The 16,357-nt window shown below is 38.4% G+C and overlaps 1 protein-coding gene across 1 annotated transcript; it reads right to left on the minus strand.

The window, feature by feature from the left end:
- Positions 1-2,795: 2,795 nt before the first annotated feature.
- Positions 2,796-15,501, minus strand: cnih2 (cornichon family AMPA receptor auxiliary protein 2). The gene is made up of 6 exons (XM_044222205.1): positions 13,817-15,501; positions 11,669-11,737; positions 8,472-8,519; positions 6,844-6,956; positions 6,622-6,765; positions 2,796-6,453 (listed from the first exon to the last, which is right to left on the minus strand). Exons 1-6 carry the CDS (start codon positions 13,895-13,897, stop codon positions 6,426-6,428), a joined length of 483 nt encoding a protein of 160 aa, XP_044078140.1. The 5' UTR covers positions 13,898-15,501; the 3' UTR covers positions 2,796-6,425.
- Positions 15,502-16,357: the final 856 nt, after the last annotated feature.

Consider the following 16,357-nt stretch of genomic DNA (forward strand, 5'->3'; position numbering starts at 1 on the left):
ATTTTATTGCTGTTGTACCACTTTATATAAGTACAGTTTTGACGTACCTGTACTTTACTTGACTGTTTCCATTTTATACTACTTTATACTGTAAAAATATTGTACTTTTTACTTCTACATTTATTTGACAGTTATAGATACTACTTACTTTTCAGATTAAGATTAACATTTTGTAAAAAAAAAAATAATAATATATTTATTTAATACAATACAACCTTTATAACCTTTTTGACTATTGAGAGATTACAAAAAAAAGTGAGTTGGTGCCCCTTGTCACAGTTGTTCATGAATTGAAAAGAGGAAAAGGTCAAATTATCCAATATTTCACAACAATATCAAACATCAGGATTAGGATAAACTATCTAACTTTATATGAAGTACTTAAAGTTAGCTCCACCTCAACAAGCTACAACAACAAAATGCTGCTTAGCGATCTTCCAAGTGTTTAACCTCCGTTGTGATCAATATTTCAGTAGTCTGTCATAAAGTAGTCTGGGGTAAAATTAGACACTGCCATGATCATTACTAAGAGCAAAAGGAGCACAGCAGAAACCTCAAATATAAAAGCCTCAGGGCCTCATTCATAAAACATATACTGTGATTTGATCTTAAAATTGAATCTTAAAATTAGTTGTGAGCACACCGGTCTGATTAAAAAGACAATTACAACTGTGCTTAAATTAGCCTTAAAAGCACCTAAGGAATTTGACCATATATCAACAACCTTCATGTCCTACCTGTCCCATGTAGTCTTAACTGGACAAAAACACCAGCATGGCTACAGACGGATGGGATTTTTTATTCCAGTACAGATGAACAGTCTATAAATAACAGCACTGATTTGGTTTTCAATTTTAGCAAAAACACATTTTGAAGGTCACATTTTCTAATTTGTTGAATAATTTGCACCTAATTGACAAATTAAATGTCAGGATTTTTTTAATACATGAGGCAGTTAATTGAAAATGAACGCAGTATTTACAGTTACAGATGAAAGCGATGGATATTTTTATAAATGAGACAGCAGCTGACAGTCAGAGTGAGTCACGCTCAAGTCTCTGTCTGGACAGACGATCCACAGTCCAAATAAAAACATAAGTGCGAACAGGTCTGACACATTCTCGGACACAAACAGCCACTGTTAAGAAAGCACATCTGCTCCTTCTTCTTTCTTAGGACGAAGTAAAACAAACACAACATCTTAATTTTGTTATGACAAAATGGAAATGATCCGGTTATAAAATGATCACACAAAATCTATTTAATGACGAGCTGATTTTCATTTATCAGTCTTCAAGTGAAAATTGCCAAAAGTCTGTGTATAAAATGATTAAACAAAATTCATGTGCCACACAACCTTTCTCCTTTTTCCTTTTTAATTAATTCTCTTCTTTTAATGACATAGTTCACTTTTATGTTGTTTTACTTTCACTTCTCAGTCTCTAGTCTTTCCTATGTATGTGTCTCTATATAGCCATGATAATATGGAACATCCCAGAGTGCCTTGCATAATAATGAATGAGCAAAGTGTGTGTGTGCGCGTGTGCGTGCGTGCGTGCACCTCTGTGTGTGCGTGCACTTGCCAGTTGTGTATGCCAGTCGTGACGTTTCAGGCCCATCAGTTGTAGCCAGTTTCCATGGTAACACCTCTCTGAGAGCACAGACGTAGGAGAGTGGGGAAAGGAGTTGAGACAATTATCATGGTGAAGGGTGCTGAAAAAGGAAAAGCCCGCAATGATGAGTGTGAAATGGTGTGAATCGTGGGATGAGACAGAACGAGAAACAGATGCATGTGTTGTGAGTGAGCGTGTGTGCGTGTTCCTGTGTCGGTATGTGTGTCCGTATAACTGGGATAAGCAGGTGTCATGGATGGAAGCATCGGGGTTGTGGTCGTCTTGACCACATATGAAACTGTTATATACATTCTGGATGTAATATAAACTGAAAAAAATGCACTGTGCGGAAAAGCAGTGCTGCCAGGCATGTGAACCAAGTTGAATTGGATTTTTCTGTTTTGAGTGAGAGCCTCAGAGTGAGTCAACAGGAATCTCTAATACAATTTAGTTTCCATGGTGACAGCGGGGAATGATATGTCCTTTTCAAACAGAGGGAAAACGGCAGCTTGAAGCCTTGTTGTTGCTCTGCTTTCTGTCTGAATCATTATTTAGACAAGTGATAACCTGGCAAACCTTACACACCCTGCAAATGAGTCCCTGAGCCTGCTTAGAGACATACTCAGTATTTTCTGCTGTGTTTCTTTTTCCCTAGTGAAATCAGAAGAAAAGAAAATGTTGTTGAGCATAAAAATGCCCGAACATTTTAAATGTAATTTATTACAGCTGCAGTGACATTTTCATCAGTAATCTCTTTCTGTGGAGATGAACAACTTAGTTTTGTTATGCAGTCAAATAGGCATCCAGTGCTCTGTAATTTGATGTGTTAGTATTCTGGAGGTACAGACATTTATGAAAGGCCATCATCCTCTTTGCTGCCTCTCCAGTAGAAACTCTTTTCACATCAGTGAGGCATTTTCAGGGAATTCAGTTATTTTGGTGGTTTTTAAGAGGTTGTGTGAATGTCTCTGAAACCACTTCTAAATGCAGCTGTTTTTCAACAGCTTTCGATGTGGCAGTTCGACTAACTACTTATACTCTCTTCACTTATAAATTCATCCTCAGAGTTATATTTTTCTCCCCTGGTACATCTCTGGTGTTGGTTGAGCATCACAACTGCAAAACTCCTCACAGCCAAAAACTGACCCTGAACAGACAGGGAAATAAGAAAACTGGAAATGATCATTTTGGCATTACTGTTTTATTAGAATATGGCATGAGAATCGCTGTTTATTAACTGTACATCATAGTGTAACCTAATAAATATAAAGTAATCCACCAAATTTACTATAGCGTACATTGATGATAAATGTATAAAAGACAGATACAAATAGATACTTAAATACAATTTTCTAAAATGCTTTGTTTAGAGCAACTACATAATAACATTCAACCGAGCTGTATTCCTCCTCCTTTCCTCTTGTTCCTGTGCTTTAATAGTGATTGTCCAGACTCAAGACACTCACATTGTTGGCAATGTTTTGAGGTCTCAGTGTCCTGTGATTACTTCAATGGGAACATCATTTGGCACAACATTTAGGCCTACTGTCTACTGTGTGTCTTCAAGAACACTGACAATTAAAGTTACTTCAGTCAAGTAATTTGGTTGAAATTCAAATCACACAAGCGGTTTGAGTTGCTCCCTCTAAACCCTTCATTAGTACCAAAGTGACATGAAACAGACTGTGATTGACACAAGAAGTGTGTGTGTGTGTGTGTTTGGTGAAGGTCTACCATAGAGGTTTCTTAATTGGTGGCATTTCATTTCTGTAGTGATCAAGAAGGTTCTGTCACATACGGATGTTGCTGGACAGCAGCAGTGAGGACACAATGTCTGGAAAAATCGTCTGCAGTGAAGCTATTATGTGGCATTTTAAAATAAAAAGAGTAAGGAAGCTTCCTGAAATGTAAAGCATATGTACTGTACTGTATGAATCAGTCACTACAGATGAATTTTGAACACCATTTGGAAAGCGACGTATGTATCACTTTTTTAAACAGTTTTTCATTGGGAATGAAAATCTTTTATTTAAAGGATAAGAGTGGTGATATTCTGTATTTTTCTTATTGTCAACAAATCCTATGAAAAGACCAAAACCGACAATGCCTGTGTAGCAAAAGCTTGATCTAGCTTATTCCTCTGTGCCATAGAGCCTCTAACTATTAAAAGCACATCAATGAGCCCCGCTGATACCCTGGGTGAAATGTTCCTTCATTACAATCAACATGGGCACTGTAGTTTATTTTGAATCAATCCCACACACCGTCCTGCTGCTGGAAATACTCACCAGTGCGGCATGTATTATCCGCTGCTGAAAATAGTCCCCAAGAGATTCACTATTTACTTCTGTTTGAGTGGCATTTGCTAAAAACTACAGTGCCCAGCTGTGTTAGAAAATTATTTAGCCTTTTTAAAAATTAAACAATATATCGTGTTTTTAAATATTTACATCTCCACTAGAAACAAATGGGCATGGGGCTGAGTGCCACAGACTGTAAAGGGAAGTTGAAAATATTGACACATTATTGGTTTTAGTTTTTTCATGGGATTTGTTGACAATAACTAAAACATAGAACTATGCCAGCCTTAATTAATATTGGTATCCATAGTAGAAAAGGTTTCAATCGTAGTCATCTGGACACTGTTTTCAGAATCAAGATGTTTCGGCTCCCATCCGGAAGTCATTCTCAATTGTGAAAAATGGTCTGAGAACTCAGAAATTTAAACTAATCTGTGTTACTTAAGCCCTGCCCTCAGGAAGGAGATGGAACATTCCTGGACGAATGAGGGACTACACCATCTTATTGGTATCCATAGTTATACGCTTCCAACTGAAATGTAGTTAAACCTTTCTTAAATATATATAACATACACAAAATGTACAGCAAATTTATTTGCGTGGTTGTACAATAATATTTACTATTCTGTGTTCTGTATTTAAGTTGCCATAAGTTATTTTGCTTGTTTATGAAAAAAAGAATGAACAAAATCCTGAATATTAGTGGTGCCTATCATTGAATCTTCATACAAGCTCATGTTAAGGTATCAGTTTTAGTTGTAAATCTTTTGACATAATTAGAAACTACTTCAATAGGCTGTGGTATTCAAGATGTTTTTTTCCCAAGTGAGTCCCATAGTATATATACCAAACGAGTTATAACCACCATTTACTACGTGTGGAGCCGGCGTATGACAAACTTCACAGTTTGTTCTCAGACTCCAGAGTTTCTGTTTTTCTACTGATGTTAAAATCACATATTTGAACCATCACTTATCTACAAATAGATCAAACTACTAAACACATGATAGCAAAGGCAGCACCAGCTGAGGAAAGGCTTTGCTGTTTACAAATCTTGGTCATCAGCAACATTAACATCTTACGTCTGTCTCTTGTGAAACTGTATGATTGTAGATGTATTGAGATGACTTCACTGTCTTTACACTTCTGAAATAACTGAAACATTGTCATAGAGTCATTATTGTCTCATCTGCCACTTGTGTCCCACTCACTGTTGTTACATACACTGAATAACACAGCATCGATATGTCTCATGAATCATATTACATTGCTAGTTTGCTGTTTTTAATTGCTTTTTGTACATGAGATTTCTATATTCTACCTCGGATCAGAGAAAAGTTGCTGTGCTAAAATGACTATAGTATAGATGCAGATGAGTAAGAGTAAACTTCACTGGAAATAGGAATAAGGCGCTCCCTGCACACTAGAAAATACAACAGAACTAAGTTTTTTTCTATTTTTTCAAGAAAAAAAACCCATTGTGCCAAAATCAAATGTGTCTTAAAGAAAGTGAAAATAAAGACAAGGCCTGGCAGTGTCTTAGCATGCAGATGAAGATACTACAAGCCTCATCTTTTTTTCTTCTCACTTGTCCTAACACCTTCACACCTAATTGACTTTTTAATTTGGCACAATGTTTTTCAGGTATAAACTTTTGGCATTATATGTCTGAGCATGAAGCTCTTTGGAAAGCATGAAGCTAGCGTGTAGCATATAAAATACGTCCTTACAGCTATGGACATACTTATTTTGAATGCACATTACAAGCACTGACACTTGAAGTCAAACTTGAAAAGTCAAAAATGTTTGATTCCTTGTTGTTTTTGTTACGGTGTGAAATTTGACTTTTGGCAAAGGCTGGCGTCAAGGAGATGTTGTGTTGGTCTACGCGTCATCTCCATACACACCAATGTGTTATTTCCCTGCCAGGCCTTCTGCATTTCTTACAGTGCTTTAAAGGTATCCTGTACAATTTAACCTGTTTCTTACAGTTTTATGTACCTGTATTAGAGGTGTCTATCATCTGAAATACATGGAATGATACCAAGACAATCCTTTTAGTACATTTTCAAAGTCAAAGAATACAGACGTATTATTTTGTTTTCCAGCCCCCAAGTGTTTGGAGATTCACAGTGAGTTGAGCGACTGGATCAGTAAGAGCAGCGTGGGAAAAGTCCAGCCCTTCAGAAATATATTGTTAATTCGTATAATGGGTCAAAGGCAATACAAACACCCGCTGCGTCCTCTTTCTGTTTGATTTCAGTCCTTCAAAAAATGTGTCCAGCCGTCCGACAGCAGTATCTTGGATAAAGTGATATAATCGAGCGGAGGCAACACCTTTACATTCACATTTTCACTCAGGTTGGCCTTCTTGTTTTGTCCAAGGTTAGATTGTTGAAAACCCAAGCCAGTGATGGGAAGGTTACATGGAGAGAGGAAGAGTTGATGTCTCCATTTGTTCATCTGTCTTTCTTACATATACTTCCTTTTGTTTCTCCAGATCTTCTGCCTGTTAGAAGCTCACCAAGGCGTAGACCATACTTCAGCCGGAAATAGATTGTGACGACATAACCACAAAAATAGAGAGAAAACAGTAATTGTGTTGCTTTTTTGTACCTTTTACGAGTTCATACACAACAAATCTGAAAGGCGTCACTGAAATCTTATCAAGCAACAGTGTATTGAAAAGATTGTGAATTTACACTTACCTGTAGAGATAATAGAAGAAAGAGAGCAGATAAAAGCCCAGCTTACACCAGGACTCCTTCTGGCAATAATTGAGAATGTCAGCATTCATCACACTGACAGGATCATACATGACCTCTGACCCGTCAGCTGGCCGATGCAAAAACCTGAAAAAGCAGAGAGGTTTGGCTCACACTCTCACCGGACCAACAGAAGCTTATCAGACATCTGTTATGGGACTGTACCTCCACAGATGGTAGAAGAGCAGCGGGATATTTAGGCCAAGTGTGACCCACTCTCCAGCACACATGAACATCAGGCAGAAGAGCCCATGGATGGAGTACTCCGGTACCACCAACTAATGAGACACAGGGAGTCAGGTTATAGGTCTGCATGTTATTTAGAAACTGAAATGATTAAGGAATAACACTGCAACAACTCCTGGGAAAACACTGAAACAGTCCTGGGTTGCATGTTGTGATATACTGTGACTACAATCTATGAAATCAAAATCACACTGCGAGGCAAACACTTTCACACAGAAGGTGTTAATGTTACTCATGGCGCGCTGCTGTTACGAGTACAAATATAGTTTCAAACACGTAGACTGGTTTGTAGATGTTGGTAGAAGTTGATGTAGTTTGACATGGATGGGTCCTTTTTTCGATTAAAACAGCTGCCTGCTGCAGCCCAAAACAACGCTAGCAGAGCGGTGAGACTAAAGGAAAAACCAAAACAATGAGCTGAAAGTCACTAAAAAGCTCAGTGGAGTTGAGGGGAACTGCAGAGTCGAGTGATAATTCTCTATAGGTTAATCACTATGAGCGACTCCTTTTACATACTAGTAGTTATTTATTTCCATTGTTAATATAAAAATATTGATTATAGCCGCTTTAAAGAAATAACAACTTTTAAATAAATTAATATTTTTTTGTTTGCCATGGCAACCTTTAACTGCTCCAAGCGACCCCTACAGGTTCTCTGTTGGCTGACGATATTGTTGATACAGCATCCACATTTGTGAGCATTCTCATGTTTTTTTTTTTAGCAAAGTAAGTCCATGTTGAAGATGAAATTTGGACTCTCTGCAACAGTTAAAGCAAAAATATTACAAATATGTAGAATCTAATTTAATTTTCAGTTATATAGTGATGGAGTGGGTATGTATCAGTGGCACTTAGGTTCCTTGCAGTGTACCACTGTGGAAAATAATTAATCAATAAATCAAACTATCAGTCAATAGCAAATATCTGCAAATGAGTAGTTACATACAGGTAAACCTCCAAAAAGCATGTTCCTCCTTTTGAACCTAATAGACTTTATTCCCATGACTGCCATTTTTAACTGACTAACTGTTCATTCAGTCATAAAACATTTATATTTTCACAGATGTAAAACACATTATGGCTCATGATGATCTCCGAGCTAACCTTAATATAATACTGTGCTCTGCATAAATATATGGGCCCTAATAGTGCAGTTAGCATGCTACCTTCCCTGATAAATGTGTATTTATTGATATAATAACTTGAGCTTATTTGAAGTCCTCTATTGAACATTTTCCAACACACACATGTTCAAAATGGCCTCCACAGCAGCTCACATTTCAGGGATAGAGTTCTCTTTCTCAAAGCCTTGAAATGTTAAAAAAACAACATCACAACAAACACAAAGCTTTCTTGACTGTCTCAGTGTTCTCCATCTCTGCGTGTCTGCAGAGCAGTGACGGTGGGTCGTGGGGATAAGCTACATGTGAATTGAATCTGTGCGTCATGGTCCTCACAATGGTTGGAAAGACAAATGATCATGCTTGTCTGAAGCCCCCCTGTTTTAGTCATCCACCAACAGCAGGTGAAAAACAAGTATTACTCACTCTGCGAAGCAGGTTGCAGATTCTTTCAATGTTGAGAATCCTTTCCCTCTGTGGAGTGGATGTAAAGAAAGTCTGATTAACAGTCTGCATATTTCTTCATGGTTTTTACTAATTATGTCTATCCATGAAAACAAATCTCAAGGCAGAGATAATACATGCTTTTCAGTTTCAGAGAATTGTGTTTTGAGGGATTTCAGCTGACAAATTGTGACACATTTCGGTGACACATCAATAAAATGCAAAAACTATACCTGGTGAGTTCAATACATCGAGATTCCTGCTTAATATATAAAACATAAATATTATGGCTATAGTAAAAAAAATCCATCTGTACAATATATTTTAATTCTCTTTGTCCTACATTTCATACACCCCTACCTCAACCACTGAAAAAATAGTCTTAACAGCTAGTATGAATTAATGAATAATAATTGACTGAGTAAACAACTTGATTTTCTGTCTCAAACTCTTAAGTCGTTTTCCATTATATTGTTAAAATATCTTTTTTTCATGCAACCATGCATGAAAAATAAATTGTGGGTTGTTGAGAAAGCCAAACTGATTGAAACTGTTCATCAGTACAAAACGATGGCAGCTACATTTGAAGCAGTGATGTTTGGTGTCTCCTGTGAGCCATGAGAGCAGGCCCAATGATCCGTTTTTAAAGTGAAAGCAATCCATCGTCTACGGCCAGCAGCTAGTGGCCTCTTATGGTGATGTTTTATTTGGGTGTCTATTGATTAGCTAGCAAGGCAAATGTTTTGCTGTAGTTCATCCACCTAGATCAATCTGTTTCCCTCACCAGGCTAAGAGAGCAGGTAAACAAAATTACCAATAGTCGGGTAATTAACAAACGGATTGTAAAATTTATCAAGTGGATAAGCAGGATGGATATGCTCCTCTGTATTTAATGAAGCCTCAGTTGCAAAGACTCTCATACTCATTTTGTGACATATTGAGGCATCTGTCTTAGTTACAGGATGATGGCTTCCAGTATTGAGGCCCCTGTAATATCCATTCCCTTTAGTTGACATACATTCAAACTCTCCTGGTGACCTGAAAGTGGATTTTGCCCTGAATCTACTTTATCCAGCCTCACTGTTTATTTGTAGTTGTTGGTTTTGGTCTATGTACTGTAATTTTCCTCTTTTTGCTTGCTTTGTGCGTCACATCCTTCCATGACACTGAGCTTTAAAATGTAAAGAGCACAGTGCTGCACCTGCCAGCTCTCGGCTGGATTTTACAGCCTGGAGCCTCCCTGAGGTGCCATAATTACTGTCAGGCCATCCAGTTCACTAAATATTTAATTGTTCCAACGAGGAACATTAATCAAAGGCAGTAGACATTTCACAATATAGAGAACAAATAAAAGAGCGAAAAATGCAAGGCAAGTACAGTATGTTGTTCGGTTAGTAATCTAATCAGGCGACTATTGTCAAATGATGGCAGGTAAGAATAAAATAATTTATTTAATTTGACAAACAGTCTATGAAATGAAAGAAATGTCAAGAGCATGACTTGTAATTTGTTATTTCATGAGGAGAAGTATAATACTGCGGTACAATAATACATTGCACTGCTCTTTATTAGGTGATTCACCTTTAAAGGCATTTCAAGAGGAAATAATTCTACATTTCAGTCACTTTTTGTAAACCAGCAAATTACAGTGCGTCATACAGACTGTAGACTGTAACTGTGATTAATGGCTGTACACATGAACCTAGTTTGGAAACACATGTTTAGTCTCCCGTTTTTCTGCAATTTCTCTCTCACTGACAAAAATTTACTTCTTTTTTGTAGACAAAGGCAGTTGAGTGAACACGCGTTGCTCTCTGCTAACATCAGAAATAATTGCTGTTTATTTTCCTATGCTGCTGCCATGTATGTCTTCTTCTGTTTACTGCTTTTGGGAGAGACTGGCGGCATCACATCCTGGCAGATGATTTTCTTTCCAAACACATCTGACATGTTGACATCAGGTAAGATTACAAGTTCAGGTTGTTCGTTATAGATTGAAAAAACACCTGTACAATGTAAAGCAATCCACTACAGTAGCCTTGATACAAATCCTGCTGCCATGAAACTTGTAATGTGCAATATTTGTTGATACTTTGTCAGAGAAACCAGCTCTCCATCTTTGCTCGAAGGGGGAAAATAACACATCCACTGAACTGAACATTCACAACAGTATAAATTGCAGAGCTACTGTTTTCGGTTGCATTATATTTTACAGGTGTTGCAGTTATTGTGTCCTCCCCCTGTAGCTGGCGTGCCTCCACACTCCCACAGTCTGCTTTCACAGTTTCCTCTCCCACTCCTCATCACTCTCACTTTGTAGTTCAGATGCAGGTTCACATGATTGCTAGAACATTAGCTAACTTGTGAAAAAGACATTCACAGCTGCTGTTAGCTTGCTAAATGAATAATGGCACTCATTATTGACTCCTGATAATGTTTAACGATTAAGAAAGAAGTATGCACACTACATTATATCATACTATTGTTTTTCACTTTAGAGCATGGGTTGAATTTTCAAATGTGACTCAAGTGAATAAGTTTGTTCTTGCTACAGTGAGGTGAAACGTATCTGCACTTTTATTTTGGCGACAGCACAGTATCTCATGGTATAAACAGCAGCTTCATTTGCATCATTCTCTTGAATTGATTAAGCCAACGAGCCACTGACTTTGTAAAAGGATGATTGCTTCAATCTGCATACAAAGAGGATCCTGCCTGGGTGCTACACTTGCAGTCACCTGGAAGCTTGGATTAGTAGGAATTGTTTACAATAGTACACATATTTGATGTTAAAAAATTAATAGAGAGGCTGAATGTAGCTGAGTAAAACATTTGAAAGATTTCAATCAAAAATACCTTCATTCACATGATGAAATGATGCCTGGTTTGCCAGTATGATTACAGACATTAAATGTTAGTATGCTGTGGGTTTCTCATGAGAGACTGTTCTTTATAAACTCACTCTGTTTATGAGGAGTTTATGAACTCTGTTTTGGAAATGTGTAATACTGACTGACTTTAGGGTCATATGCAGCATTTTTGGAGTGAAAGCCTCAATTTGTTCTCAGTCTTTATGTGTGGCTCATTGAGGGTTCTTCTTGGAGCTGAAAAGAAGGGATTTCTCGGTGGACACAAGGGTTTGATCATTCTTGAAAGAAGTGAAACAGCCGGGTTCTTACCGCTCTGGTGGGATTGCTCTGATCAATGGGGTTTTTGAAGTCTGTGCGAAGCTCATCAAATGCAATGATCTGAAAAATAACAGACATGTGAGTTTGTTTTCATTTAGTTACCTTTAGAATACCAAGAATGCACATACTGTAACTGCAATGTGTGTAAATATATGTACATGTATAGCAAATAAATACATAGTCTCAGCCTGGTGATGCTGCAGATGGTAACTTGGAACAGTTTACTGTACTGCACACTCGCTACATCTGGTACAGCTGCAGCCACATTGTTCACTTTGCCCAAGCACACATGGTGATTAAATGGTAAATGTCTACATGTGTAATTACTTACAGCTTCGCTCTTTACCTTTACACTGTATATGAGCTCCTATTGTGTTTATACCATGTGTCATTATGTAGTTTCTTACTGTTTAAAGAGCTAAAATTCTGATTCAAATCCTCCCCTTGTGTTGTCACACAGTGTTGGTTTTGATTTGACCCTGTCTCTTTTTATTTAGCCTAATAATGAAGTTCACATTAGAGACTATAGAATATCTGTGGAGACATAGACAGCTGTCAAAGGAACTCATGTTTAATGATAATTAAACAATAAGCATTTATTTATTCATAATCTGGCAGGATTAAAACAATCAGTGCAGAATACTGGAGGTCTATATTAAATCTTGCATAATTTTGTTTTTTTGGCCTTTTTAGTAAAGTATCAAAATATATTAAATTGAGGACACTGCTCCCTGTGATTTGAGTATGAGTGATATTTTTTCTCACCAGCTCCCTGATTAATAGCTCTATAAAAAATACTAATAATTCTCAGAGTGAAGGCCACCTGCTGCGCTTATCATCAGTTCAGCTTTGAAACAGTGAAGCTTCACTTTGACGGAAAGCAATAAAAAACAGACATTATTTGCAGATAAATGAGCATCTGACTTGCGTCCACAATGACTGATAATGTGCAAACAGAACACTTCTATCTGTTTGAAATAGAAACAGTCCTGGTGGTAATTTCCCAATACGAGTCTATATGGCTCTCCCTCATCTTCTTTCACACATAGCTCTGTTGTAAACAGATGCAGTTTCCATGGCGACATGGTGAGCCCCTCAGTGGGCTCCATGGTTACTGTAGCAGTGAACAAATGTTCTGATTGGTTGAGAGCCACATAGAATCGGGGTGCTGTACCCGTGGGTGGAGGCAGACTGGGGGAAGGGGTGAACAAAATCAGTTTGATAAGCGTTTCAATCACATGGTTGAGTGCTGAGCCAGACACAAGCTTCTCCCTCGTCTCTTTCACACACAGACACACTGACTGACTCATATGTAGTCTCACCCACTTAGTCAATTGATACGTTAGTCATTTCAAGTCTTACATTCATAATGATATGTTTTGTATTTCACATTATTCCTGCCTCCATGGATTGAATGTCAAAGGTGAGAGATCAAAGCAAAGTGTTTGGTGAGTCTGCCCTTGTGTAAACAGAAAACTGAGTGCACCGGTGTCCAGCGACATCTGTGCAAATTCCACTCAAAATGCTGCAGGTGGACAGATTCACAACAGCCTGGCAGTGATATTTACGATCAGTGTTTTGCTGCCTCCCTGTACTCATTACATGCAGTTTGCAGAGCCTGAGCACCTTGTTTGAAGAACTGTTTATTGTCAGTTCTCTGGGATCATAGGTTGTTTTAATGTGCAGCAATGGAAGAGGCGGTTTGAATCTGTCTTTTTGTTGAATGTGAAAGGGTCAGACGAGCTCCAGTTTTTCAGGCTCGTGCATCTCCTGCAGCTCTGTGGTCTGTTTCATCCAGCTCTTTATCCAACTAATTATGTGTTTGCAGCTAGGTGTTTGAAATTATAGGGAACAAAGTGTCTTTTGGTGGCTTTTAAGAGGCAATCCAAAATGTCACTCACATATAGGTATAGAGGTTTTCTTTGAGATTCAGCTGACACATTTATGCATGTCATTACCTCTAGAGGACCTGAGCGAGGTGTGCATATGCTGCGTTCCTGTCAGTGTTGTACAACTGTGTGTAGATGGATGTGTTTGTCTGCCTGTGTGGGACGGAGCGTGGACGTTCACAGGCCCTACATGGGCCCGTTTTAGTTTCAGTGTGTGTGCGGTAGTTCCAGTGTGCACAGTGCTACTCACCTGCCATATGACAAAGAAGATGAGAGCAGCACACAGCACCAAGGTGAGCATGTAGCAGAAGGCCGCAAAGGTGAACGCCATGGCTGTGCTAGCCAGCCTGACGACGAGATGGGTCGAGAGAGAGAAAGGGAACTTGCCCCCTACTCTCTTTCTCTCTATTGGCTATTGCCAACTGTCCCTCCTTTTATTGGAGGTTATTGTCTGTTTTCCCCGCCGACGCAAGTCTGACGAGTCTGTGTTGTCCAGGTAGGTGAAGCACTCAGTTTTAGTCACAATCAATAATCAGCTTGAGCTGTGGATTCTCTGCTTCCACTCATCCTGTCTTTGTCTCTTCTTGTATATCTGACAGCAGGACGACCCCTTTCTCACTTTGATTTAGGAAGCACTTCTATATCTGTTGTCTGTCGTTGGCCTGATGCTCCTCTTTTCAGTCTCTGACAGGCAAAATGTCTGTCTCCTCCTCCTCCTCCGTGTAGTTTCTCTTTAGACAAAGCCTACACATTTTTTTTTTCTCACAGTAACGCAAACCACGAAGTGTCTGACTAACACGCTGACACCAGAAGCACAGGATTCTTATCGATACTAAGCACAGCACTGTGTTTTAAAAACAGTGAGGATTATTGTCTAAAATGGTTATGGCTTGTGATAGTTCAGTAGTTTGTCGTATGGCTTTCAGTTCATCTGTTGCTCTAAATCAAGAACACCATTAATGACGCATATTTCTAAATTATATTTAACACATTTGTAAACAACCATAGTTTGCAGATTGGCTGTGAGTTATTATTTACAAAGACAGTCTCTTGGTATATTACTTATTTTATTACTGCATTTTTGAAAAATGATTTACCTCCACATGAATCTGATCATGTGCTGAAGATACAAGGTATTGCTTTGCACATTAGACACGTTATATTCTGACAAAGCAAATTACTGGTTGCCACTTTGATTTTGCAATAAAATAATACAAGTATAAATCAATGAGGCAGCAAATATTGGAATCGGGTTTCAAATGAAACAACTATTTAACATTAAAATGCCAATACCACACAACCAAGAGGACTTACAAACACAATATCAGAGTACAATACTGATGATAGTTTCAGTTAGCATGGATCAATATCTTGACTGATCTTAATATCGAACAGAGAATACCTGTGTCTGGTTGGAGACGTGTCTGCCACTGAACAGTCCACTCTTTCCTCGTCTCTGTCAATTTGTGTCGACACCATGTCAGAATTCTCTGCTCTGCATCTTTCTCTCAGACGCATCCCTCAGATTTCTCCAAAAAGGTTTAGATTTGTCTTTGCTGATGTGCAGGGTAAATTATTCAATTGTGGATTGAAACCTGCAGAACATCTACATGATGAGTCGCATTTATTCTGATTTTGAAATCACTCCAGTTGTTAAGCAAAAATCTCCACAGCCCTCAGAAGCCATAAGTTAATTAGTCCACCTTTCTATTGTCTCCCCCTTCCTTATTTGCCTTTCTTCCTTTTTATCTCTTCCAGAGATTTTGAAAATAGACCTTATCGTGTTTCCTGAGTCTACTGTCTCTGTCTGTCTCTTCCTCTATTTCTTAGACTGCGAGAGAAATATTTCTATCACGCTTGATGTTATAACAGTCAACCAATAGCATCGCTCTGTCTCCCCCCCTCTTATTTGCTCTCTCCTTTCTCTCTCTCTCCCTCTCTCCCTCCTCTCTCTCTCCTCCTCCTTGTCTGTCAGTCTCTCTTGCATTTATACATTTCCATAATCCCTTGTTCCCCAGAGAGTGATGATGGGGGAGGGCAGGCTGCAAATGTTTTCTTTTGTCTGCATCTCTCTCTCTCTCTCTCTTTCCATCTCTCTCCCTCCCTCTGTCATTCCCTTTCGCCAAAGCATTCAGTCATCCGTCATTTCATGAAATGTAAGTTTGTTTCTTAGAGGGTGTTGCTCTCAGTCACATGTCATTTCTTTCGATTCTCCGCTCCCTTTAGTTAGTCACTCAACATCTATTAAATTGCTCATTTCACTTTTTGTTCATTCTCATTTTTATTTCTTTTTTCCCAACCTCAGCTTATTACTGAACAGATTTCAGAAACCACTAGTGCCATCTAACGTGCATTGCTGCCAACTCTTTTGTTAAAAGCCTCCAATATTATCATCACTGATTCTTCATGCATCTGTACATTATTTCTTTGACAAGTGCCAAAGTCTGTAAGGATCAGTTGCATCACAAAAGCACCAAATACACAAACGGCAATATGCCACCACTGTCTCATTATAGTTCTCTGCTGTTAAATTGAACTGTCAGGTCAGGGGTTACGTGATGATGTAATGCAGTGGTTCCCAACCTTTTTAATCTACGACATAGCCTACCCACAGCCCTTTCAAATAGCCTACCCCTTCATCGATACCACCCGTTATGATCCAAATATGTAATGAATGGATTATGAACTGGTTATTTAACACTATTAGTTACACAAAGTGGATATTGTTACATTTTTTCAAACAATTGAATTGTCAAAGTTTGGTACAGCTTGCATTTGTACTACCACTTGG

The sequence above is a fragment of the Siniperca chuatsi genome, linkage group LG14 (genome assembly GCF_020085105.1).
Source record: "Siniperca chuatsi isolate FFG_IHB_CAS linkage group LG14, ASM2008510v1, whole genome shotgun sequence".
NCBI classification, from domain to species: domain Eukaryota; kingdom Metazoa; phylum Chordata; class Actinopteri; order Centrarchiformes; family Sinipercidae; genus Siniperca; species Siniperca chuatsi.